Raw genomic sequence first — 26966 nt, 5'->3', positions numbered from 1 at the left:
CCATCAGTCCAGTGCCGAAAGAATGCTGTCCTTTGCTTGGTCTCTGGCCCGGTTCTGGCCATTGACCAAACCATGCGATGCCAAGGCAAATACCAGGGTAAAAAAAACACGAAACAGAACCTGCCGACTTAGATAACAGAGAAATCTGATATTGTTGAGATCCACATTGTCTCGGCAAACACTTTGAAGCCTAGGGTTGGAATGTGTTCACCGAGCGCTTCAGAGCGGCACACGAAGGTCTCATAACGCAGGTCTTTGACGGTACTCATAACTGTCGTGTTGCGTCACACAGTACTTTTTTTGTGTTCATGTTCAACTGGTCACTGGGGTATTAAGGGGTGGAGAAAGCAGGCACTGTGTGTCTGTGTCTGTGTGTGTGTGTGTGTGTGTGTGTGTGTGTGTGTGTGTGTGTGTGTGTGTGTGTGTGTGTGTGTGTGTGTGTGTGTGTGTGTGTGTGTGTGTGTGTGTGTGTGCGCGCGGGAGGTAGTTAAAATAATATCAATAATTAAGGAATGACCTCAGCTTGGCTTGGAGTGGGGCACTGAGTACATTTACAGTAACCCACTAAGTGTCACCGAGTTGCGTCACATTGTTATTTCCTTTTCTATATTTTGCTAGTTTGCAAGTTAAAGATAACTTGACGTGAAGGGGACTTTCTATGTGTTACAGTCTCTATGTGTCTAGATTGTGAGTGTTTCACACTTTCATGGAGAAGATTTGTCAAGGAATTCTAGCTATGAGGCCAGTCCCATCAGTATGTACTGTATTAAGCAAGCATGTCACTATAAGCAACACAAACGATTGCTTTTGAGGACATCTGTAGGATAAGGATGACAAGAACTCCATCAGTAGAGAGCGAGAAGTGATTTAAAGTGAGTGCTTTGGCAGATGCTAATGTTGACTCTGGAAACCGCCACAGGCCAGGAAACAGTGCTAGCACTAGGGCCATGTGGGACTTCAGAAAAAAAAGAGAAAAAAGTTTGAGTGCCTTTTTTTTCACAGCCCATTGTAAGCAGTTCAATAGAAACCTGCAGTCTTGTAGCAAACAGCCACTTCTTTCCAACAGGCAGGGAGCAATGCACAGTCTACTGACAGGGCAGCTGAGCAGAGCAACGGAGAGACAGGGCATGTTCTCACTGCGCTAACAGACGCTTACGTCGCTAGTGGGGGCCCCTAAATCCAGCTCTCTCGCTCAGCCAGCTCTTTCTGGGTATCACTGCTGCTGGATGCACATGTAACCTCCTCTCTCCTAGCTGGCAGTGAAGGACCAAGCGGATGGACTTGACCACTGTCTCAATACACTGCTCGGCCGCTTCAGCAATCAACCCGGAGCCCCTCTCATCTCAAGAAGACACGCATGTTCTGCTGAAAGATCCACAGGTGGTTCAACGTTGAGCTGCAGGAGAAGAGGACCGTGGACAGCCTTTCTTTGCTTCCCTTTCCCCTGCTGTACAAGGTACAGTGTCTTCGGGAGTCGGTATGCTTCAAATCGCTGCAGTGTGTCCGGTCTTCCTCCTGTTGATCTGCACAAGGGCACAGGCTCAGGACGCCACGGAGACCCAGGGGCAGACCCAGACCCAGACCCAGACCCAGAACCAGAGCCCAGGCCAGGAGCAGCCGCGGTCAGCGGGCCAGGGCCAGGGCCAGGGCCAGGGCCAGGGCGGCTCGGCCACCCCCTGGAGGCAGGTCATCCGGTGGGAAAACAACGGACGGCGCTTCAGTCTCCTGAACAGCGGGGCTGAGTACGTCCCGGCCGGGTCGCAGGCACAGGACACGGGCCCCAGGGTCGTCCTGGCAGACTCTCGCCAAGACGCTCGCCCCCGCACGGCCCGCCGGCCTCAGGGGGGGAACGTCCGCAGACAGGCCCCGTCCAGGGGCAGCTCGGAGACCATCCGGGGGCAGGCGCGGCATCCATTTGGCTTCGGGCAAGTGCCGGATAACTGGAGGCAGACCCCGGGCGGGGCCGGCGGCACAGGCGGCACTCGCTTCCAGACCTCTACGAACACTCGCTTCAGACAGCCGTCGACGGGCTCCTCCTCGTCCTCTTCTTCATCCTTCTCTTCGTCCTCTTACAACGGGCCGCCGTTTCAACAATACCCCTTCGCCCAGCAGCCCCAGCAGCCCCAGCAGCCCCAGTACCCGGGTGTGCCCTACGACCCCAGTCTGATGGACGGACCGGTGAGGAGCTACGAGCCCCCCTTCCAGCCCATGGTCCCAGGCGTTGGGTACGGCGGCGGGGGCTACGGCGGCGGGGCGTACGGAGGTGGAGGAGGGGGGGGTGTAGGAGGGGGTGGAGGAGGGGGGTACACTGGGACATTTGGGGGTGGTGTTGGGGGAGTGGGTGGTCAGGGGAGCCCAATTGGGGGAGCGGGGAGCCCAGTGGGCCAAGGCCCCTTCACTGACTACGAAGATGGATACCGCTTCTACCAGCCTTACGGCTACGCTCCCAACCCCGCGGCCCGGGCGCCGCCGCCGCCGCCGCAGCAGCAGCAGCCTCCTCAGCCGCCGTTCGCAGATGGCCTGGACCGCAGGTACACACACAGCCTCTACAACGGGGAGACTGCCGCCGCGGTGCCCGAGGCACCTGTCCCGGGCGGGGTGGACCGGACGGGAACGGCCGCCCAGTCCCCGGTCAGGAGCCCTCAGTACGAACAGTTCCCCCCCTTCGGCAGACCCCAGCCGCCGTTCGTTCAGCAGGTTTCCCCGGGAAGAGTCTCTCCGAACTCGGCGATCGAGAACCCGGGTCACACGGCGGGGAGTGTTTACCGGCAGGAGCAGAGAGGTACGCCCGCTCTTCCACTCTACTGTGTTCGCACACTAAAGGTGCTGACCTGTTTACATCATGCATTATACATGAGCGTGATTTAGAATGCATGGGACATGCCGTGGGTGAGCAACAGTAGAGGGATGAGAAGGTCAAATAGGAATACAGGGAGTGCTTGTGAGCTGCCGTTGTAGGGCCACCATCCGGGTCTCTCATTCATTTAAAATCGAAGGTGAAACTAACGAGAGAGAGAAATCCATCTGACAATCCATTGTGTTTCGGAACCAAAAAGTAAGGTAGTTCATGATTCAAAAATCTGAGAAAGGTTTATTTGCAGTATAAAGGCAAGTTTACAGTATATTTTTTCTCTTGATGTATCACAAGTTTGTCAATTTGTAATCAGTTATAATCCGTCAATCCCCTTATGTTGCCTAACAACCAGTGCTTTGGACATTCCTCAACTCAATTTACAAACAAAGAGCACAGTTCCCAGTGTTCATCTCGTCCGTGCTGCTGTTATTGAAACCAGGTGTGACTGGGGGTGTGCCAAGGCAATGAGCGCACACATAGGGCCCTCTGTGCTCCCACATGGGCTGTCGCATACTGGACAGGAACACAGCCCCTGGGCCGATGTTCAAGGCCTCAGTGTGGAGCTCGCTAACAAGAGTGACCTCATATCTGGGAGTCGAGGGGTGGTGCAGCTCTCAGGACAGGAGAAGGGGAAAACAAGAATGGGGGATTCTGTCCTGCTACATATGGAGGGGATCTGGGGTGGGGGTTGGGGAGAGTGGAAAGTCCCGGTCACACATAGGGTCCATTGCCTCACCCTAAAGAATTACGAGTAAAAAAAAAAAAAGCACAAAACGTATATATTTAGAAAGTGCTCTCAGGGGCAAACAGTGTATGAGATTGTAGGTGCCTTGAGTACTCTGGTCTTGAAAGTGTTTATTGGCACAAAAGAGTGAATTACTTTCTTCTGGCACCAACAGCAAACAATCGGTCTTGTTTTGATCACTTGTTGCTTTGTTGTTTTGAAGGACGCAGTGAAACCGGATCTTAATCAAACAAATTAGAGCTGGAAAAAGTTGAGTCATAATCACACACGATAGGAATGATTTAACCGTTAACCTCTAGAGAGCTCTTGGGTGTTTTCACAGTGTGGGCTGTCTCGTGTGAGGGGCCGGGGACTATTCTGAGACTACTAGAACAGCAGATTTAGCCGGTTGTAGTTTACTTATCAGCCTGGAATCAGAGCAGGCCTCTGGTAGCGTGCCGTCATTAGCCTCGCCGTAGCTGGGAACCATTTCCGTTTGGAGAAAAAACCCAAACATGTGCCCGGAGTCCTGCTCTCACACAACATTAGTGTGTTAACGGTAAACCACTAGAGGCTTTGGGATGTTTGCACATGCAGCATGTACTTGTTGGTCTGCCTGAGCATTCCTACAAAGCAGTTGGTGAACGACAAGGCTTCACCAGACGTAAAGTTAGATTCATGTAGGTTGTGGTGGATTTAGTGCAACAATAATCACTAAGTAAGGCGTCCTCTTGAACTTGATTGAACATCAGATACAAAAAAAAGGGACAATTTGGCAATCTTGCGTATTTTCGTTGTACTACATGAGTTTAGTGACAGTTGATAATTTAAGAACAAAAAAAGCAATATGTATTAAAGGGGAAACCTCTCAAAAAGCCTGAATGGCACACCACGTGACGGACACGTGAAGGCCAGATCAGGCCTTCCACCGTCCAACTCTCCTGAATCGACCTGGCATCATGAACACGTTGGTCAATATCTCTGCTTGGCTTAGCTTCTTGTGGACCGTGTTCTCTGTTCTCTTCCCGCATCCAAATTAATTCTGTTAAGTGTAATCCTTGGGAAGCAAGGGAAATATGTAGATCAAGTTCCGAATGGCAACTGCTGCAGCAAGGACATTGCTCAATATGCAGGCAGATTTGCCAAGACCCAGTCATAGAGAAATACGCTAATTACAGCTTTGGATGAATGTATTTTTTGGGGCTTCAGGTCAGCAGCTGTGCATTGCACTTACTGTCTTCCAGTAAGGCTAACAAAAAACAGAAATAGAGGAACTCTAATGGCCTTCCATTCACCACAGAACAACATGAAGACCTCCGGACTCGTTATCATGATGTAGGAGGGACTTTTTTTTGTCGTTTATCCGATTTTGATCTCACCAATTTAGACCAACCCATGGGTTTTTCCAGTCTCGTACAAATTTGTGTTTCCTTAAAGCCTCGGGAACAAATCATAGTAACAGCAGAATGAAAAAACAATGCTAATTCAGCATGCCTGAATTAGGAAAGTTAGAGGAAAACATTCCAAGATTATTTCATTTCCCCGCTCGTAGCCCACTCTGAGTGTAATGTGTGGCTTTGTCACAAGCTCTCCAGGCCTCAACAACCTTGGCTAAAGGTTAAAGCAAAAAGGAGAAAGGCTTAGACGGGTTGGAGAGAATAGAGAAGGAGGTTTGTGTTGTGAACCCTGGTTGGAAAGCACTGCGTCTCCTACTGCCTTTGCAGTGTTTACAAGGGTTGCCCCTGGAAGCTCTGCGTTTGGCTTGCAAGTGAACAGACAAATAGGATGTGTGCACAGTGGCAGGCAAAGCAAAGCCTTTCATCTGAACCTGCAGCCGTGTAGGGTGCCACTCGCCCGGGCGTTAAACACCAAACCGAGGAAACCGTCGGATTTACCAACAGGCTCGTAACGAAATCCTCTTAGCTTTATGTACACGGACAAAAACAAAAAACAATTAACGTAGCATTAGCCCACTTCCTGCGGTAAATCCCTTCCTCACCACCAAACACCACTTGACTCTTTTTGAATGCGCTTTTTGTCTTATGTGTTCAGATGGTGAGGTCAGATGGTGTGACTCTGTTGGTTGAACACGTTCACATGATGGCACGTCTGGCCCCAGTGGGCCAAACAGGCAGGGTTGATAAGCTCTCCCAGAGCCCCATTGGCTGCCATGCCCTTCATTGGAAATGGGACAGACATTGACTCTGACAAGTCAGGCCTGCTTTTCTTTTATTCATACTCCTGCCTCCTCTGACAGACTTGGTCACTGGCCCGCTCGAAAAACAGCAGGGGTATGAGATCATTGTTGTTTTACCGCCTGAATATGTTATTTTGGGTCATTAACAAACCCCCCCAGTCTCTCTTTCTCTCTCTCTCTCTCTCTCTCTCTCTCTCTCTCTCTCTCTCTCTCTCTCTCTCTCTCTCTCTCTCTCTCTCTCTCCTTCTCCCATTTGCTATCGCTCTCTTTCTCTCTCTCTCACACGTTCCCTCACACTCTCTCGCTTCCACTCTCTCGCCACCTCTCTGTTGCTATCTCTGTGTCGCTGTCTCTCCCCCTCCATCCCTCCCTCTCCTCTCTCCCCCCTCCATCCCTCCTTCTCCCCTCTCCCCCCCTCCCCATGCACTCTCCTCTGTATCTATCCCATCCATCTTGTACAATGTCATTATTTCATATTTTTTTACCTCCCTCTGTCTTTGTTTCAAGGCCTGGCTCCTTTTCTGTCTTTATTCCCTTCCCTTCCCACACCACAATGTTACTCACAGAGACATCTCGCAGAGAATTCATACGACTCCTCAGGAATCCTCAGTTTAGCTTAATTCCCACCGGATATCACCAGTCAACCAACATATCTTATGCCAATAGTAACCTGCAGTGATACACGTTAAAACTCCTCTTTACATAACCATATGTCCATACATATACAGTACGTGTGAGCTACATTCAGTCGAGAGGCAAAGCCTGTGTTAAAAAAAGAAAATCCACAATATATTGAAATATAGGAGTGTTTAAGTGGTTCAGAGTTGAAGCCAGCAAACCTTGTGTGGAGCACGTAGGTTCCCTTCACATCCGGTTCAAAGTGGCCCCTGAGACGAGTGTGTCTCATTAAGAGACTGTGAGGCACGGGGCTGAGGGACAGGAACCAGGGGCACCAGGCTCCTGGAGCTGAAGTGAGGGCCCTCTGTGACTGCACTGCACCCTCACCCTCATGAATCATGGATGACAAATAGTGCTTTGCTGTTGTTTATTGTAAGACATCAGAGAGAGAGAGAGAGAGAGAGAGAGAGAGAGAGAGAGAGAGAGAGAGAGAGAGAGAGAGAGAGAGAGAGAGAGAGAGAGAGAGAGAGAGAGAGAAGGAATGTGAGGGAGAGAATGTGAGGGAGAGAAAGAGGGATAATGAATTTGAGGGAGAGAGTGATAGAGAGAGGGAGAGAATATGAGGGAGAGAGAGAGGGGGAGAGAATGTGAGGGAGAGAAAGAGGGATAATGAATTTGAGGGAGAGATTGATGGAGAGAGGGAGAGAATATGAGGGAGAGAGAGGGGGAGAGAATGTGAGGGAGAGAGGGGGAGAAAGACTGAGGGAGAGAGAGAGTGAGGGGTGTTGACTGTCAGGGAGAGAAAGAGTAAAAGAGGGAGAGATGGTGGGAGGGATAGAGTGCAAGAGAGTGTTTGAGGCAGAGAGGGGGATGAATAGTGTTCGAGAGAGAGGGAAAGAGAGTGTGAGGGAGAGCAAGAGAAGGAGAGAGAGTGTGAGGGAGAGAGAGTGAGGGAGAGAGCCTGGGGACTAGGTGGAGAATGTTTTAATATAAAATATTAATTCAAAGTACATTTTACAACATTTTATTTGTGAGTCAAACTTCATCTTTATTGCTTTGTGTTGCTCTTAGATATGGAGACACAATGGGGAATTAAAATGCTCACAGCTAATGAGCATCCAATACTGCACAGCACTATGCACTTGTAAAGTTAAAGCTGTATTGAGTGTGTTTTTGTTTCTATCCATTTCAACAATTAACGTTTTCAATGTTTTTTCGGATTTCGGTTATAATTCATTTTCTCTTAATTGACGGCACATCGGTGTTAAGACAAACAATGCTAATTCATAATGTGTTCATACTTTAGGATTGCCTGATCTGGTTCCTGATCCCAACTACGTCCAGGCATCCACGTACATCCAGAGAGCTCATATGTACTCCCTACGCTGCGCTGCTGAGGAGAAATGTCTGGCCAGGTAAACCATGATCTGGTCATGTTCACTGGTCTGCTATGGTACTGTCTGTGTGTACCACAGTCATAGATAATCACAGTGTTTGTTTGGGTAGTGAACACCATAACCATGGGATACTTTTTTTAGTATTTAATCAAATTACCACCTTTCCAAAAAAGTGTGCATATTGCAGAATTTGTTTTAGCAGTATGCTGGTAAAAATAAAAAGTTGAGTAAGACAAGCCACAAGTGAGTGAGATTTGGAACCAAGGAACCTTGTCACCTTGGGGGGGGGGGGGGGGGGAGTCAGGGCTGTGTCCATCTCTCTGTGATGGTTAGACTTTCCCACCCTGGGGAGGACCCAACAATATGATCTCTGTGACTGACTCTGTGCACTGTAAACAATGCACTGAACTGATGGAAATGTGCTGCTGTGTCTGTTTGCCCTCTTCGCGTCACAAACACAGCCATCCCTCAAAGCCCTTTTCATATCCTGTCCGAGCTCGCAGCAATCACAGACAGATGGCCTGTTGTAATTTGCCATACACTCCAGAGTCAACAGCAACCAGGAGATGAATGGTGCTGATCTTCAGTTCTGCTGCAGACCTCCCAGCAGCTCGCCCCCCCCTCCCCCTTGCTCCTTAAAGCTGCATTTTGCAACAGGCTGCTGTACTGAATCCCTCTTTGTGTTGCTTCCAGCGAGGAGAACAAATGTGTGTATGGAGTGATATCTGTAATATGAATTATGAATTATTTATTTGATATATCTTCCTGCCTCCCAGCCTTTTTTCTGATGCCTTTCTGCCTTTTTTCTTTTTCTTTTGCCTTTTCCCTGTTCGCCTTAGGCTTGCGACAGAGAAACATGGGAACATATATATATATTCATATATTCCCATATACACACAAACACATTTCCTTTGTGGACCCATGGGTCTGTTAGATGCCGTTCTCCGTACCACTTTGGTGTCCTGATGTGTGTGCGCTGTGTCCCCCAGCACCGCCTACACGCCTGAGACCACGGACTACGACGTCAGGGTTCTCCTGCGCTTCCCCCAGCGGGTGAAGAACCAGGGCACGGCCGACTTCATGCCTAACAGACCTCGCCACACCTGGGAGTGGCACAGCTGCCATCAGTGAGTAGTGACCACGCCGCTGGAGCTCCGCCCCCTCAGGAACCAATAATAATAATAATAATAAATTAAATTTATATAGCGCTTAATATGGTACTCTAAGACGCTTTACATATTGCCCTATCAAAACTATGTAAAACAGACTAGGAATAAAAGAAAAACAGAGGTTAAACATGAAGAATAAGGTGGGAGTTGGGTGGGGAAGGCTAGTGTGAAAAGGTATGTTTTGAGTGCAGATTTGAAAGAAGAGAGGGTTGGAGAGACTTTGATGTGGGAGGGGAATGAATTCCAAAGGGTTGGGGCAGCAACTGAGAAGGCCCGATCACCCCAAGTCCGTCGCTCAGTCCAAGCCACCATATGGCGAGCACACCACCACCATGTACCGAGGGTTCATCTTTACATCAAATATTTTGACGAACTCAAATAACTCAATAACTGTAATTTAGTATTATGACTCGTATTACTATTTTGATTCGCGGCCAAGGGATTTAAAACCGAGAGAAGCCGGGGCGTGCTGCTGTCTATTTTATGTCGTAACCTTCCAATGATTGTAGGTACACCAAAAAAAAGTATTTAGGATTTCCCCCTGGTACCTGCTGGCTCATGCCGCGTTTCCACTGCAGGGTGCGGAACGGATCGGATCGCAAAGTTGCGGTAGGGAGAGGGCGGTATAGCCCAGCTCAGTTCCGAGGTCGCGTTCCCACTGCCGACAGTACCCTTTGTGGTAGGCCGGATTTCGATCGCCGCGGCAGCTAGGTAAACATCGTAAACAACGTCTTCCTCCCCAAGAATGCAGACGAACGTCTCCACCTCCTTGTTCGCCCAAGCAAGCGTTTTACGCGACATGTTAATTGTAAAGAATAATACCTCAAGGCTACTGTTTGTTTGTTTTTATCGCCGCGTCACATGGAAGTGATGATTCTGTCGCCCAATCAACGGAGAGGGTGTGTAGCTAGAATTTCCCGGGACCCTTTCAGGCGTCTCGTCTCATTTTCAGTACCCCAACGGAGGAGTCCTGAAAACGAGGCCAAAACGGGTACGGCTAAGTCCGGGTCACGCCCACTTTTGCCGGTGGAAACGCGACCCGATCCGCACCCTGCGCGCCATAAGGGCCCCTCTAGGGTACGCGTGCCTCCAGTTGGGAACCGCTGGTTTCGAATCCTTTTCTCAAATGCACAACGCCTGTGCTGTCTGGCCCGCTCTTGTCGTTGATGTCCTGGTTTTAGTCATGTGATGGATGACTCTCAGGTACATCATGAGGTAAAGTAAGAAGCTGTGATTCTTCTGATCCTTCCATCCATTCTTCCAAAGTCTGGTCCATTCAGCTGCTGTTCAATCGCTTCCACAACGTAAGTAAAGAATCATCGATTCCCCTTGATTTAAATAATGTACATTATCTGCATTGAAAGCTGTCGATTCACAAACAACCACTCGACCTGCAGCGTCTCCAGTCGGAGACACGGGACGCTTTACTGGTGCCTGTTGTTCCAGCGAAAAATAAGAGATTTGCAGGGAGACATTTGGAGGCTTCTATTACATCTCAAGGATGCTTAGGAAAAAAATAAATAATAATAATGAGCCTGGAGAGGCTGTTTTCGCTGTGCCCTAAAACAGGCAGCGGCCATTAGAAATACCTTGGCAGAGCCATGCCTCATCTGGCTTATGGCTTGAGTGAACTCGTGTTGACACCTTGCGAAGGTATAATAGCTCTTAAAAATGCATGAAACTGCCCAATGGAAAAACCCGGCTTCTGGAAACGGTGGATTTCGGTCGTACTGACTTAATCCAAACTACACAAACAGGCTGTCCACTCTATGAGGCAGTGCGGCGGTGACATCATCCACTAACACACCGCACCATCGTGACTGGTCAGTTGGATGGTCTCGCACCACAAGTGTTTCTCTGTGGAAATCGGAGAGCTGGGAGAGGCAACCACATCACAAGTTTGTAATCGTTTTATTTTCTCGTTTTAAATGCTCTTTCCCTCGTTTTATTGACGAGGTGGGAGTCGGGTCCACGTTTGCTGTCACACACGTTCACCTTCCAGAACACCCCCCTCCCCCCCCTGTCTCGGAGTCAGGTGAACATCCGCCAGCTCGGTGTCGGTTCCTCATCGTACTGGAATGCAGACGGCCATTAGGAGATCGCTGGATGACATCAATTCTGTTCTCACACATTGGGGGGGGGGGGGGGGGGAGGAGAGACCCTGGAGGAGGAGGTTGGGGGGTGGGGGAACAGAACAGGCTGAGGCAATCACATCTTCCGTGTGCAGAGTAACCACTCTCGCTCTGTCTGTCTCTGGCGATCTGTGGCGTGGCATCACCAAGGCTGGGGCCGGTCGCGCGGTGGATGTGGGTTAGTGGAACGACCACGGCATTCCGGTTGCGGTCGTCCCTCTTGAGGGGGAAGGGGGGGGGGAGGAGGGACTCTGGCCCAGATTCTCACGATAAGCGACAGAACGGCCGCGTCGGCTTCAGTCGGAGAAGCTGCACAGTCGACAGAATTTGTTTCCACAATAAATCACACGCTGGCCCTATTCTGGCGTTGAGTGCTGGACCGAGGAGAGGGAATTGCCTCCCTCTTGGGTTTCCAACGCTCGGAATATGTTAATTTATTCGAACGGAGGTTGTAGTGTCCTGCCCGCTTAACATTGAAGACCGCTTGGACATTTATCTGTAGTCAGATGTTGACATCATCGTTGCTGTTGTTGTTGTTTGTACTGGTGCTTTAAGAGTCAACAGCCGTTCTTTCCATCCGTATTATTTGTGGAATGCGGACGTCATTGTTTGGCTAAATATTTGAAATGGGACCATGCACTCAAACATGTAATCTGATAACTCGGCACTGTTGCAACACAAATGGGAAAGTGATTCAGGTTTTAGGTATTGGATTGGAATGTTCTGCGTCTTCCAAAACATTTTTTTTATTTAAGTCAATGTTTTCCCCCCGATCTCTGCATTCTCCGTTACTGACATAGTCTGCAACGTAACCCAAGGAGGGACAAGAGGCCTTTGCCTCTCTCTCTCTCTCTCTCTCTCTCTGTCTCTGTCTCTGTCTCTCTCTCTCTCTCTCTCTCTCTCTCTCTCTCTCTCTCTCTCTCTCTCTCTCTCTCTCTCTCTCTCTCTCTCTCTCTCTCTCTCTCTCTCTTTCTGTCTCTCTCTCTCTCCTTCTCTCTCTCTCTGTCTATATGCCTGTCTCTCTCTCTCTCTCTCTGTGTCTGTATGTCTTTTTCTATCTGTCTGTCTCCCTTCCTTCTCCTTATGTACACAAATATTGATACAGCGACAAAATACACCTAACTTGTTCGATCGAGTTAGTAAAAGTTCAGTCCACCTGAATTCTCGTGTGCCCATCAAACCTGTCCATAACCCTGCACAAAGGATGCAGAGAGAGAAACAAGTCCACCCATGAGAGCTACTCACAATGGGTTCCCTCGACCATGGAAGGAATGAGTTTGGGATGTCCTTTAGTCAGTGCCTGGAAAGTACCCTCTATTGAATTCCCTTCCAAGATGTCTTTCAGTCTTTAACGACGTATGCAGTAGAAAAAAATGAAAAAGTTATGTGGAAACACGGACTATGATGTCAGGCTTTATTGTACAGTGTGTACACACCCTGTAAACTGTGCAGTATGCTCGTGTCAAAAGAGCATGCATGTCTCGGAGCCGCGGAGAGTCCCGGAGAACTATAAAGATTTCATTTAAAGGAGCATTTAAGTACCCCCTCCTTGTTAGGATAATATATTTACACAATTATAATGAGCACAATTCCCTGCTGCGAACAGACATGTCTGTTCCGATGTTTACTGCTCTTCTAGCGCGGAGTGGGCACATAAAACCACTCCAAGGTCACTTTCACTCTTGGCATTAGTCCCTAAGAGGCTGTTTGAAATATGAATGATTTTAAAGTGAGAGACAGTCTCTCACTGAGACTCATTCAGGTCATCCGAAATGATCAGTGGCCCGTGTGCATCCAGGCTTCGCTAAGCCGCTAAAGCTGTGCAAATAGTTACAGACCAATAACATTACGTAAACACCAGAAAGCCCCCCCACAGGTGCACGCACTCACACCCATATGCATGCACACACACGCACACGCACGCACACAAGCACACACACACACCTGTGCATATACACACACACACACACACACACACACACACACACACACACACACACACACACACACACACACACACACACACACACACACACACACACACACACACACAAACCTGTGAACACACACACATACACACACACACGCACACACACACAAACCTGTACATACACACACACACACATACACACACACACACACACACACACACACACACACACACACACACACACACACACATCCACACACAAACCTGTGCATACACACACACACATGCACACACACACCAACACACGGGTGTGTGTAAAAACAACCATGTGTCCATGCATCATCCCGCACATCGACCCCTCTGATCTTGCAGATTGTAACAAAGTAATTAACATCATTCATACATCATTAGAGTGTTAATGTCCTGATTCATCAGTGCTTTATTGTGGCCATTCGTTAGTGTCCATTGTCCTTTTAATCAATAATGATCTGCTTCGTCGAGCTGCAATATCAATTACAACGCAGGGCCACAGGTGACGCAGATGGGTTCAGAAACGTACACCTTTTGACTTTTCTTTAACCCAATGGGCACAATCCTACAGTGGCCCTTATTCTGAATGCACACTGCACTGCATGGCACAACAACATCACAAGCTTGGTAAAAAGTTCAACATCCTTTGTGTGAATTATACACTTGGTAGTAGTAGTAACAGCAGTAGTCATAGGCCTCGTATTGTTATTGAGGTGTTTCATCTTTTTTAATTCTGTGTTTTAACACTCATGGGGTACCATCACTTTTGTGAACAACCAGTCTTTGACGTTCCCTATTTTCCTCCCTGCGTCATTCCTCCTCCACCAGGCACTACCACAGCATGGACGAGTTCAGCCACTACGACCTGCTGGAAGTGTCCACCGGCCGCAAGGTGGCCGAAGGACACAAGGCCAGCTTCTGTTTGGAAGACACCACGTGTGACTTTGGCCACCTCAAACGCTACGCCTGCACGTCCCACACTCAGGTAATGAATCACGCGCGACCGCTCCAGCGGGCAGCAGATGAGCGGATGTGCGCGCAGAGTTCCAGGAGTTTATTCAGCTGGCTTTTGACTTCCCCTCAACCTCTCTCTTTCCAGTTCCGGCTGAAACAAGCTGAATAAACTTCTGGAAATTGCTTTGTTAAAAAACAAACTTTGGACGAAACATATGTATACTCACCCCTCTGCTGTGGAGAGGTCAAACAGAGGAAATATAATATAGCTTCTCAGTTGAGCCAAAGTCTGTTTGGACTTAGTATCCTTTGTTTGTCATTCTTGACCGTGAATACCTAACATTGTTTGTACTAATTAATAAAAATGTTATTGCAATAAGGGGGAATGTACAGTATGTGCCCGGATGTTGCATGGGATATGTTGTTTCTTTGGCATGGGCTAACGTTTTTGGAAATCCAAAAGAATGTCCACTGTTCTGATGAGGTCATTGCTAAAGGCTAGTTGATGTTGCACTGTTCACAGATACTAGCAGGAACACTATGTTTAATGGTCTAAAAAGTGTTTAAATTACTATTCAGTATGACTATTGATGCAGCCGTATCCCTATAAAAAAAAATATATATTGCTGGATTGTCAGCCTTAGTTGTTGAGGGATTTTTTATTTTTAAGTTGAGGGAATCTCTTTTGACCTACCTAGTCTGGCGGTGCAATAATTATTGTTGATATTCTAAAGAATAATAGTTGGTCATGCAGGAATGCTATATTTATCCTACAAAATGTCTGTGAATGAAGATGGGGAAAGCAGTTATTTTGGTTTAATGCTCATAATCCTTATTTTTTTCAATTCATCACATCGGAAATCCGCCTTTGATCAGCCTATAGCACACTGTTTTAATAACGATAATGCCTTGCTCGTGTTATGGCTGGAAGCCCTTGTATAACGCTGAGTGGCAGGCTCCTACCAGAGATTGGGACTTGATGTTGTCCTCTCCTGTCCTGCAGGGGCTCAGTCCAGGCTGCTATGATACATACAATGCTGACATAGACTGCCAGTGGATCGATATCACAGACATACAGCCAGGAAACTACATACTCAAGGTAAGATCTTGTTGAAAATACAGGTTGGTGGACAACACAAGGTCAGAATTAGGGGAAACTGACATAAACGTTGTGGGGTTTAATAGGATATGAGCCAGAATTTAAATTCAACAGGAACGTATTAATCATTATCGATTGCATTTTTTCATTATATCTGCCAGGAAAAAGATATTTTTTGCCTGCAGGGGACACTTATAATTTAATTTGATTAGATTCAACATAATAGATCAAATATCCATATCATGTATTTTGTTCTTAGTCTTTAACTAACCCTAGTTTTTCCATGCGCAGGATTAAAAGTAAAAGGAGAGACTGATTGATGCTGAGATAGTGTTTGATTGATTGCTTTTGATTTATGCTTCCCAGCTCCAGGTTAATCCCAAGTATCTGATACTGGAGTCAGACTTCACCAACAACGTAATCCGCTGTAACATTCATTACACGGGGCGCTTCGTAACGACAACAAACTGCAAGATAGCACAGTGAGTCACATGAAATTCATAACCAACACAACACAAACATAATTAGCGTATCCTAATGCCTTAAAAAGGCCTACAATAACATCGGTTAATGGGTTGCCTGTGTTTACATTGTGCTCTAACTATGAACACATACTTTATTCTTGAGATTCGAAAACAAAACTATTTCCAAACGCTGCAGCCAATTTGAAGGCTCCAAAATGTAATGACGTTAAAACCAGATCACCAAACACTGAGGGCATGGTAATTAGGTTACCATGACCTGCTATTGTCATGCAAATCCATAAATATGCTCGCTATGTGCCCGTCGTTTCCCTTCCCAAAATGGTGACCTAAAATGAGAAAATGGCACTGACCACTGAGTCAAAGACAAACCCATAACCTCTGAGTGTGTATACAGTGACTGTCGTATATCACTGGCCTTTTATCTAGACGGCAAATCTCAATCTTCTCACTCATGTTTCGCCCCTTGAATCTGATGTCCAACAATAACTGATGAACACAGCAGCCAGCATAGAACCTAACTCAGTGACCCAACAGAGAACCTTGCTGACCCAACATAGCACCTCAGTGACCCAACAAAGAACCTCAATGACCCAACACAGAACCTCACTGACCAAACACAGAACCTCAGTGACTTTACATAGAACCTCAGTGACTTTACATAGAACCTCAGTGACTTTACATAGAACCTCAGTGACTTTACACAGAACCTCAGTGACTTTACATAGAACCTCAGTGACTTTACATAGAACCTCAGTGACTTTACACAGAACCTCAGTGACTTTACATAGAACCTCAGTGACTTTACATAGAACCTCAGTGACTTTACATAGAACCTCAGTGACTTTACATAGAACCTCAGCAAGTGACCCAACACCGAACCTCAGTGACCCAACACAGAACCTCAGTGACCCAACACAGAACCTCAGTGACCCAACACAGAACCTCAGTGACCCAACACCGAACCTCAGTGACCCAACACAGAACCTCAGTGACCCAACACAGAACCTCAGTGACCCAACACAGAACCTCAGTGACCCAACACAGAACCTCAGTGACCCAACACAGAACCTCAGTGACCCAACACAGATCCAGGGCCTTTGATCACAAGGGTCATCCCAGTTTGATGTGCTCCCTAGCCGTGATTAATGGAACACCATTGTGTGCTGTGTAGAGCCAGTGCAGAGTCCATTAGAGGGCTCTGTGTTCATAGGTCGAGTGAATGTATATAGCTAAACTGTAATGAATGAATAGCCAAACTCTGCCTACTCAGGGGAGGGGGGGGGGGGGGGGGGGGGGGGGGGTGGGTATTGATGGTTTAATTGGAACCGAACGCCTGAAAAACCGATTGTACTATCGGAGACTCAAGAGGTCCGGTGCCAGGTCTTTCTGCCTAGTGGTCGATTAATAGAGCGTCTCTTAGTGTTTTATATTACTTATTGAACTGAATGGGGTTCCTTGGTAAAATATTTGATGGTTTAATGAATGATGTGCCCATTCTTGAGTGAGGATTAATGGGCTCGGAAACTTTTATATATCACCCCACTGAGTGTCCGGTGCCGCCGTGAGCACTCCTTGATAGCTCTATTAAGACGTTTATCATCATATCTTCCTGAAGGGAGATCAGGGCAAATGTACATAAGTAAGGGGCCATTAGGTTTAAGTGCTTTCACATTTCACCCAAATGGTATAAAACATTTGCCATGTTTGCTCGAGCACATCTAGTATCAATGGAACAGATGATTTAGCCAATGTAACATTCCACTAGATGTTGAGAACACGTCTTACTTGTTCTCTACATACAAGTTGCGGTGTGTGTTCATGGTTTTTTATTGGAAGAACCTTAAAATATAACCTTAAATATATTTGCCTTTCCGGGTTTATATTTATATTTGCTTTTTTCTTGCTGTCTTTATCTCACAATATTCAAAAATGAGGTTCAATGACTACAGTCTAAAGGCCTGACTACATCCTAAAAGCCAGACTAAAGTTGAAGAGTCTGACTACAGTCTAACAGCCTTACTACAGTCTAACAGCCTTATTACAGTCTAACAGCAAGACTACAGTCTAACAGCCTGACTACAGCCTGACTGCAGTCTAACAGACAGACTACAGCCTAACAGCCAGACCACAGCCTGACTACAGTCTAACCAGAGTACTGTTGTGTGATTTCCATCAGGTCCTGATCAGGTCCAGGAAGACGGCCAAGCCTGGATGAGAGTCTTGGATGGATTCTGTTCCATTGAAATGTGAACAGAATCCTGTTGTACCTGTTTGATACTGGTTTGGAACTGGTTTGTACTTTTGTTAAAAAAAATGATAATATTTTATTGACCCATGACAAATATAATTTTTCAACATAGAATTAAATCGAATGAAAATACACAGAGAGGTGCCAACTTGCACACACGCATACACACACACACACACACACACACACACACACACACACACACACACACACACACACACACACATACACACCCAAACACACGCATGCACCTGCATGCACAGACACAAACACTTGGCATAAAAACACAGCGATTGTCATCCTCTACCAACGCCACAGCGTCTCATCATGCTAGTCTGTCCCCAGCCAATCACAGAGGGTTACCGTGTCCCTGTTGGACACATCTGCATCCAAAAAAAAAAAAAAAACACAAACAACCATATGTGCATGCTCCGCTGGTTCTGGTCCGTTTGATTACCAACGCACCATGCAATGCTGCTGGTGTTTGAATGGGTTGTCCCGGGCGATTCTGGGTTCAGCTGCAGCACAACAAATGAAATTAGGGGCAAGTCCCTTCCAGTGCTTTCAACCGTGGTGTGTGTGTGTGTGTGTGCGTGTGTGTGTGTGTCTGGTTGGGGATTGGGCTGGGGTCGGGGATGGGGGGAGTAATGATCAGTGACACAGAAGAGCCTTAATGTGTTGGTTTGTTTCTGTTCACTTGTGTCTGTCGGGCTGGGCCAGCATTGCCGATACCGCAGATTCTCTGGGTACAATCCGTTTAATGTTGTGTGTGTGTGTGTGTGGGGTGGGTGTGGGGGGTGTGTGTGTGTGTGTGTGTGTGTGTGTGTGTGTGTGTGTGTGTGTTCGTGTTCGTGTTCGTGCGAGGCCCTGTTTGTGTCTTAGACTCCCCCCTTTGTCAGACACCAGGTTGCCTGGACCTCAATACTAAGATGCTTTTCTCTCTCTAAATCCCCTCAAAGCATTTTCTTCCCCCTGACCCATTCCACCCATTTCTTCCCAATACAACAAACACACAACCAAACAAACAGCAGTCTGGCTGGTGGATTTTGCTGCCTCAATAAGGTGCTTCTCAGATAACAGGATTCACGCTGTGCGAACACTGAGGTGTACACCCTTCGGTGGTGGTCCCTTCCTTGGCCGCCTAACCCTGGTCCAGAGCCAGAGCCAGAAAGACCAGCTATAGCTTAGTAATAAATCTGTCATCACGTACTGTATATCGAACCAATGTTGTCACTGATTCACTGAGTCTCCTTTGTATGAATGGAGTCGTTTATCGGACTGATTCATCGAGACGGTCACTCGACAGTGTGGGGTGTTATGCCAAGAAGAGGCGACTGCTACTGCCTGTTAGTCCCCACCTACCTCTCTCACTGAGTGTTCCGTTTCAGTGTGTAGGAGCCAATGGTAATCTAGCGATGGCTCTGAAAAGGCTTCCTCCAATTCTTTTCCCCCGACTATATTGAGGACGACATGTTTTGGGGGAATGACCCGATAAACAGGTTTTTGAAATTGTGTTCATGAATTATTATAAAGAAAAGAACGGCGTGTATTGTTTATTGAGCATTTCTCGAATATAGTGGAGCCGATGTATTATTGTATCATTATTGTGTAAATAAGGACAGCATTTATCTTTGTTCTCATGTGGATTTCTTACTTGGTGCGACCGTTTTTTTAATGTTTGTCTTACTTTTGAAATTCAACGGCAAATAGTTGTAAGCATACATTAGTCAATCTACGGAGTACAATAAATAAAGAACATCTTTCCATGTTGTACTCTAATTGTACTCATTTATTTGGTTCAATATGTGACCGTGTTATTCAGAGATTAGACTGTATGTGTACCGAGTCTCTTCTGGACCGAGGGACTGATTGTTGAAATACAAAATGTACCTTGGAGGTGTGACATTTGAATCACTCTACAATTGAACACCTGTCTGAAAAAAGCCATTCCCACCAAGAAAAACATTTGCACACCCCTGTGCCCTCTGAGTTGAATTTGGGCCACGTTGAGACTAAAGCCATTCTTTTTTCCCATCCTGTTTATAAGTAGACATCTATATGCATCTATTGACTCTGACACAGAATATAGATCAGATGAAAGAAACACTGGGGAGTTTCATCAAAAATGTAATGCAAAAAGACAAGCAGTGGTATTAATGCATGGAGGGATTTTCCCAACACACTGCATGTGGATTTGCCATTCATGATTCAGACATGAATGCAAATATGACCTTTCCGAAATACCAAAATCCTATGAATGAGGTGATATGATATTTATGAAAAAATATAGAGGTCTTTCTTCATTTGTGTCAGAGTTGTATTGCAAGGCAATATCTGTACTAAATTTGGCCATGGTCAGTTAATCAATTTCTGGTATATGGCAGTGGGATATGGAAATCAGCTGTCATATTTCTGGGCGACAATCCAATTAAGTTGTAAATCAAATGTAAAGATCCTGATTAGAATGTCCTTTCACTGTATAGACAAAGACACTGTGATCCTCAAATTGTAAACAGCTTTCATACATCAAGGTACAAGGCAATCACTGTTTTATTAATTGCAATATACATGACACAAAAGTCATAATGACACAAAAGTGTCGTAATAGATGACCAAAGGCATATTCTTTCCAAAAGTTTTAACCTCGCTTTGACACTTAAGTATCTTAGATTTGGTATTTACATAACTGCACCATATTTAAGAATAAAAATCCATACATGCATGAGAAATTAAAGAGAGAATATGTCAACATGATTACTTGCTGATGATAACTGCAAATAACACAAAATTCATTGCACACCACTACCACACATTCACAAACTAAATAATCCTCACCTTCTGTAGTTTGAATAATATGCCTTGCAATCAAGTATTCATGTTAAAATGTCAATGTTAAATGAATGACAAACTAAAGAAAACACATTTTTAGAGGAAATACTTTGCCTTCAAAGAAAGTGATGCATATTTCCAGTGGTTTTGCTGGCCAGTACTCACTGTGGTGAATGGTTTGCCTCAGCATGGCCTTTTCCCTGCTGGGACTTCCTACAGTTGTTTCAACTCTGGTCCCAGTAAATAACCTACTGGTACTTTTCTGTTAGGTTTGATGAATCGTAGGCATACTTGAGCACAGTGCAAGCAGTGCAAGTGGGTGAGTGTGTGGACATGTTGATGGGGATGTCCTGGGGAAATTTTAAGGCCAAGATTAGTCACGTTTATGTCTAAAGTCCTTTATCATAATTACAGTCTCCAAGGCCCTAATTAGGTGACACTAATCTCAACCCAAGCCCTCAGAATCCTACCCGCCCAGAGAGGACGTGGTGTATCACCATTGGCTTTTAAAACATGGGTGGGGGAGCGATTTCCTTGTGTCCTCGTGCTTAATGGGATAGTGTGACCAGAATCCAAGTTCTATGACTCAGTGCTCTGCGAAAACACACCCAGGGTTGTGCCCGTTTAAACGATGGCTCAACTAGCAGGGCTTAACGGCTAAGAGCATTCTCTGTACATTTGAAGGGCCCATGGCAGCCACACACTTTGCATGTTAGATATATTTAAAAAACACCCTGCTGTTTCCACAATAAATATATAAGTGCATTCACAGTGCATGGGTTAACCTACGCGGTCCAAGCCCAGAGGACCAAGATGAAAACAGTCATTTTAGTGGGAGGAATGTGTTAATGGTTAATGGAAATAATTCCATAAACATGAAAAAGATGAATGCGCAGCTCGTTCTTAACCAGCCTAACAGACTGGAGGCCGAAGTGGAAGGTGTGGTTCAGCCTCACAGTGGATACTCCAAACAGCATCAAAGCGAAACCCCCAATGAATCCAAATGTAAGCCCCGGTATTGGACTACTTAGTAACTAAGTAAGTAGGCTTACTCCTGTCAGGGGATATGCATCCCAGCGATCTGAACTGCGCGGATATGCAGATCCATAGCTGCTGCAAGACCCTCCATGACTGACAGCAGGCCTCGAGCCCTCTACATCCAGACCAGCTCTTGCTCGAGTGTTATTCTGTATTTATCTCTGCTTGCTACCCGGAGTGACAATGGGCCCACTTAAAACCTACGGCAGACGGGTTGTGTGGAGTTGTGTACCCTTAATTAACCATTTTACCACCGCAGCTGTTGCCGCATTACAGCACGTGAATTGGCACAGGGAACGGCAACACTTTGGGAGAAATTGGTTCACTTCTTCTTCTGTTCATAAATCAAATGAATCAAGACATGAAGGTGTCTCAATTTACAGCGAGGGAAGGGGGAACGCATTTCTGCAAGTGATAGGTGAGAGAAGTGACACGGCTTTGTACTGGAAGAATAGCAGCAAATGAGAAGCCATTGACTTTATGATGGAGAATGGCTGAAGACAATTCAATAGTGAGGAAAACACAGCTCTGTGATTTACATGCAGCTGCAGTCACTGCCTCATTTGTTTTGATAATGGCTCATCTTAGTTCACAATTTATGCAGTGCTGACTCCGCCATATATTTCTAAGTTAACAATCACCACACTTGCGAACGCCTCCCCAACTGAAAGCCATGGGCGTAGAGAGAATTCAGCTTGCCTCACAGACTCCAGGCAGACTGTTGAGAGCATGGCCCGACAGTTTAAACACTTCCTGCCTCCGTGCTGAAACATCTCCCTGACGCCGGTGTACACTGCGAGGGAGGGACCGTTTGTTGAGAGAATTCCTCCGCCCCTGAATGTCAAGGCGGTGCCAACAGACGGTTCCGACTCTTTCCAAGAGTTTAATTCACTCTGTGCATAATCGACGGGGACACAAAAGGAAATGGTGATGGGAGGAGAAAAAAAACAAGGACGAAAACCAACGAAAACAGGCGTTTGTTCTAGAGGAAGTTTTGCGTCTCACACATTTTCCTAAAAGCAAAGCGAATGCTCTGTGTCTAACACGCAGCAGACGTGTGAGTGCTTGAGTGTCTCCTGACCCCTCGCCCGTCCACGGGCTGGACCAAAGCGTTCCCGGCTCTGGGCGGGGAAACGGGAGCTGCCAAGCTAGCTCCCGAGAGGCACACTTCCACCTAAATGGGCCACTCGCGCCCTGGCGCTCCTCATTTGCCCGTGTCTGTGAAGGCTATCGAGCCGTGGCCGGTTCAATTTCCTAATGTTGTGCTTCCAATGGCTGCTCCCCAGTGCCCCCAAAAGACCTCTAGCGGGGCCCGGGGGTGAGGCCCCCCATCTAGCGGGCTCTGCAGAGCTCGCTAGGGCTCGCTATGTGTGGCTAAATGACGGTGGGTACGATCGTTGACGCACGATGCCCACCATTGTTACCGCCATTAGGGCCGGGGTTCCCACCTCATCATGATCATTGGCTCCAACAGGGGTCCATCATGAAGTCAGGAGGCCGGCCAGAGGGATCCGAGTTCCTGCGTGACTCCCCAGCCCGCCGACAGGCCTCGTATTTTTCCGGAGCGATTTCACTGACCTTTCCTGTCATCGGTGCGTCTCCTCTGCCCCCCCCCCCCTCCCTCACAGGCCAGCAGCTGTGGGGCGCTCACCTGAGGCTGACTAACTCGCCCCCCTCCCACCCCCCAAACGGACTGGTTCAGGTCTACTTCCCTCTTTGGAAAAACCAGAACTGGGAACATTGTTCTGTGTCCTTTGGCGAGCCTCTGTGATAACCATGAAATGTGTTTTGTATTTTTCTAGGTTTGCATCCTTGTTCGGCCGACTTGTTCAATAACAGCATGCGTCACTTTACAGAAGTTGTATTTAGTCTTTTTAACTAGCTTAGGATATAATGCCGGAGCAGAGGTATTTAGATCAGGTGCTCCCAATGGGGGTCACGGAGTGGATATCATGTTTCCACTAATTACGTTTTGTAGGCCCTGAAATATTGAAGTTTAATAAAAAAGTGAAGAAGTAAGGGTTTTACAACAACAGTTCTGAAGCATCTCGCTGAGTCTCGCTACAAGGTTAGCTGGTACATCTCTGCCATCCTGTGGATCTGTATTAGATGTTCTTCCAACCATCAGGTTGTTCACCAAAGCTAGGAAAACATGTATTGATCATGACGGTTTGGTGTCAGAGATTATACCTTTGGTACTTTTCTCTGTCTGCTCCTGCAGGTAGTGACAATATGTCAGCTGTTCTGTGATCAGACACAATGAGACACCATTGTCCCTTATAGTATTTATTATGTATTACACTCACTATCGTTTTTCCTTTTATACCACAGCATTGTTGAATACTTGATCCTCGATAAAGCTAAACAATATGCTCAAAGCACCATGGAAGAATATTTTAATTCCCGCTGACGAAAGAAGATAAAAAAAACTGATACATTATGTATGCGAGTAACTAATATCTAATCACTGTTACTAACTGTGGTATTATCGGAATGGACCATTCCGGGGTGTCCCATTATTGATAAGTGATCTTCTTCGGGGGTTGGTTAGCACCCTAGGCTCCCCCCCTGCTGCATCAGGCCCCTGTCATACATGATGTTTCACTAATGGGGCCCCCCGTCATGTGATTTAGTCTTAACGCAGAACCCCGTTCTCACAAAACTAATGGTTGGGCTGCGTGCCGTCATCAAATTCAGATTACAGTAAGTCAAATGACATCAACTAAATATGGTCAGTTGAAACCAGGCCCCTCGCACCAACACACAGACCCACACAGACGCAGGCCTACATAGGACACATGTTGGGGGTCTAACAGACACAGGGCCACACACAAACAGACACACATACACACAGTGCCAGACGCCTGCTCTTTTAACTGGACATCTTAGTTCTCTGATCAGTCTAAAGACCTGTCTGTTAAGACTATTCAGATCTCTGATAAAGACCTGCTCTGTTTGGACTATTCAGATCTCTGATAAAGACCTGCTCTGTTTGGACTACTCAGTTCTCTGTTTCACCCCCTTTGCTGGAAGTATATGTTTCTAGTTTATACAGTTCAGTGAAATACACATCTTACAATGCAAAAATCAGTATTAGGGAATTTGTTTGACATTTTATGATTTTGACAGACAAATAATTAGCTATATTTACATTTCGATTTTGGGGGTTCTCTCTGCAATGTGCATAGGCCTGCATACTATTTGCAGGCTATTGAATCTGACAGAAAGCTGTCCTGAAGTGAATGCTGTGATAGATGCAGCACAGTGATCACTCACTGCTATTTCCTGAAACTCAAGGAGGAAGGCAGAGGATAAATGGGGAAATTTAATTTATAAAATGTAATTGATTGTTTAATGGCTTGCGGTTGGTTTACCTGTACAGGAAACAAGGACACAGAGAGAGCAGATACCAAAAAATAGGCAAAACTGAAGAAATTAAAAACTGGCTTCGGTGGCTGATAACATGGACATGGTTTCTTTTGTTTTTTTGTATCGCTGTTCATTGTCTTCGAGAGATCCCCGTTTTTATAGCGATGATACTGCTCGGTGCGCGCCAGCGGGCTCGCTGGGGGCCCCCAACATCAACCTGTAATTTCATCTGCGGCTCCTCCCAGTAATTCTATCACGCGCGACGCGCAGGCGGCGGAAGACAGCGAGGACGAGGATATTCAGAGATAAATCCGTTTAAAGCGACTTTCCAAATCTAATCTGTGATGAGGCACCTTCTCGAAGGGATGTCAAGGGTGAAATTGTGTGGTGATGGTGTTTGGAGTTCAGCAGCACGAAAGTTATTAGACAGGCAAGTAAACATGCCTGTGCTGTTGCAATCTATGGTTTCAATTCAATCACCCTGACTATCTTAGATATATGGAGCTCTTGTGAGAGCTTTGAACATAGCAGGGATCACCAGGGATCATAAGAGACCGCAGGTAACCCGTGTGGAGTATCAGCAGGCCTGCAAATTGATGTTTCAGCGACACTCCCAAACCCAGCAGAGCAATACTGCCACCTATTGACAAATAAAATAATTGTCTTTTGGATAATTATTACGTTACGATGTGTCCCAGTGTCATTTGCTGTGTGTAATGTATTGGAAACAATTGAATACCACATTTTAATGATTGAGTACAATGCCCTGATTAAGTGCAGCCAATGTGGCGAACCAAAGCATGAACTGCTGAAATAAGAGGTTCTACACAAATATTATGTGTAGCATAATACACAAGAGAGAGTATACAAGTATACAACACTAGTTTGGGGGAATTATGGTTATGGAAGACACATTTTTTTGAAGGGCAAGTTATACACATACCTCACTTATGCGGAGACCACTCTGTGCTTAATGCATAAATGCTAATTGACTGTCAAAATCCTGTAGGTCTAAATATTAACATCAGAAAACACTGACAAAAAAAGTGTGTTAGAGAGAGAAAACGAGATGGAGATCAGAAGCGAAGATTCATCATAGGTTTTAAGGAAATAACATCAGCACCTCTCTGTTGCCAAGCAACTTCAACAGCATGGGGCATTGTGTATTGTTGTGCACCGGGTAGATGCATGAATGTTCAGGGCTTTGAAATTTAAACAACAAAACATATACAGTACATATTTATTGAATGCCATTTCTTCAGACAGAATTATCAAAATATGAATCATTGACTGCAATAATTCACTTCTTTCCATAGTGTATGAAATCATAGAAGAATAAATGTACCCATTATGTAACTCATATTACCATGTCAAATTAAAAACAAATAAAATATAGATCGTAACATGCTGCATTGCATAAGAGAGTCCATCAAAACTGGATGGACACATCTATGAGGTAATATAAGTCTGTTTTTTGGTAGGTAGCGACATTTGAAATACAAGGTATGCTAAAATTAAAAAGCATGACATCTGTGCCTGTAGAAAATGTGTAATTTGAGTTATGTCGGTACATATATTCAGGCTTAGTCAGTGAGTAGCTCTGCCATCACAACACAATTATTTTGTTTTAATGGAAACATTTATTTCTATACATCTTTTAATTTCCCTGAAAGTAATTATAATTCATAATCAAAAACCTTGTGCACACGATACAGTAAATTAAAATCCAAATACTTCAATGACAAAATAAACAAGAATAATTCAAATTATTCAATATCTTTTTGCTATTTACAAAGCTAAAACAAACATCCGAAATATTAAGAAATAAGACAAAATAATGAATAACATCACGTAACTAAGTACCGCAACACATTCACAATCAACTTTCTCTTT

The 26966-nt window shown here is 46.0% G+C and overlaps 1 protein-coding gene across 2 annotated transcripts; it reads left to right on the top strand.

Moving 5' to 3' along the window:
• Nucleotides 1-1011: 1011 nt before the first annotated feature.
• Nucleotides 1012-18112, top strand: loxl1 (lysyl oxidase-like 1). Of its 2 annotated transcripts, XM_056607194.1 has the most exons (7): nucleotides 2698-2782; nucleotides 7700-7808; nucleotides 8780-8917; nucleotides 13880-14036; nucleotides 15009-15104; nucleotides 15471-15586; nucleotides 17766-18112. In XM_056607194.1, the coding sequence occupies exons 2-7, from the start codon at nucleotides 7765-7767 to the stop codon at nucleotides 17770-17772; spliced, it is 558 nt and encodes a 185-aa protein (XP_056463169.1). In that variant the 5' UTR covers nucleotides 2698-2782; nucleotides 7700-7764; the 3' UTR covers nucleotides 17773-18112. The 2 variants fall into 2 exon arrangements, with proteins under 2 accessions (XP_056463168.1, XP_056463169.1); XM_056607193.1 differs by lacking the exon at nucleotides 17766-18112 and having other exon boundaries at nucleotides 1012-2782; nucleotides 15471-15590.
• Nucleotides 18113-26966: the final 8854 nt, after the last annotated feature.

The sequence above is a fragment of the Gadus chalcogrammus genome, chromosome 14 (genome assembly GCF_026213295.1).
Source record: "Gadus chalcogrammus isolate NIFS_2021 chromosome 14, NIFS_Gcha_1.0, whole genome shotgun sequence".
Classification (NCBI taxonomy): Eukaryota; Metazoa; Chordata; class Actinopteri; order Gadiformes; family Gadidae; genus Gadus; species Gadus chalcogrammus.
Note: the sequence above shows the minus strand (reverse complement) of the source record. Positions and strands in the feature narration are given on the sequence as shown.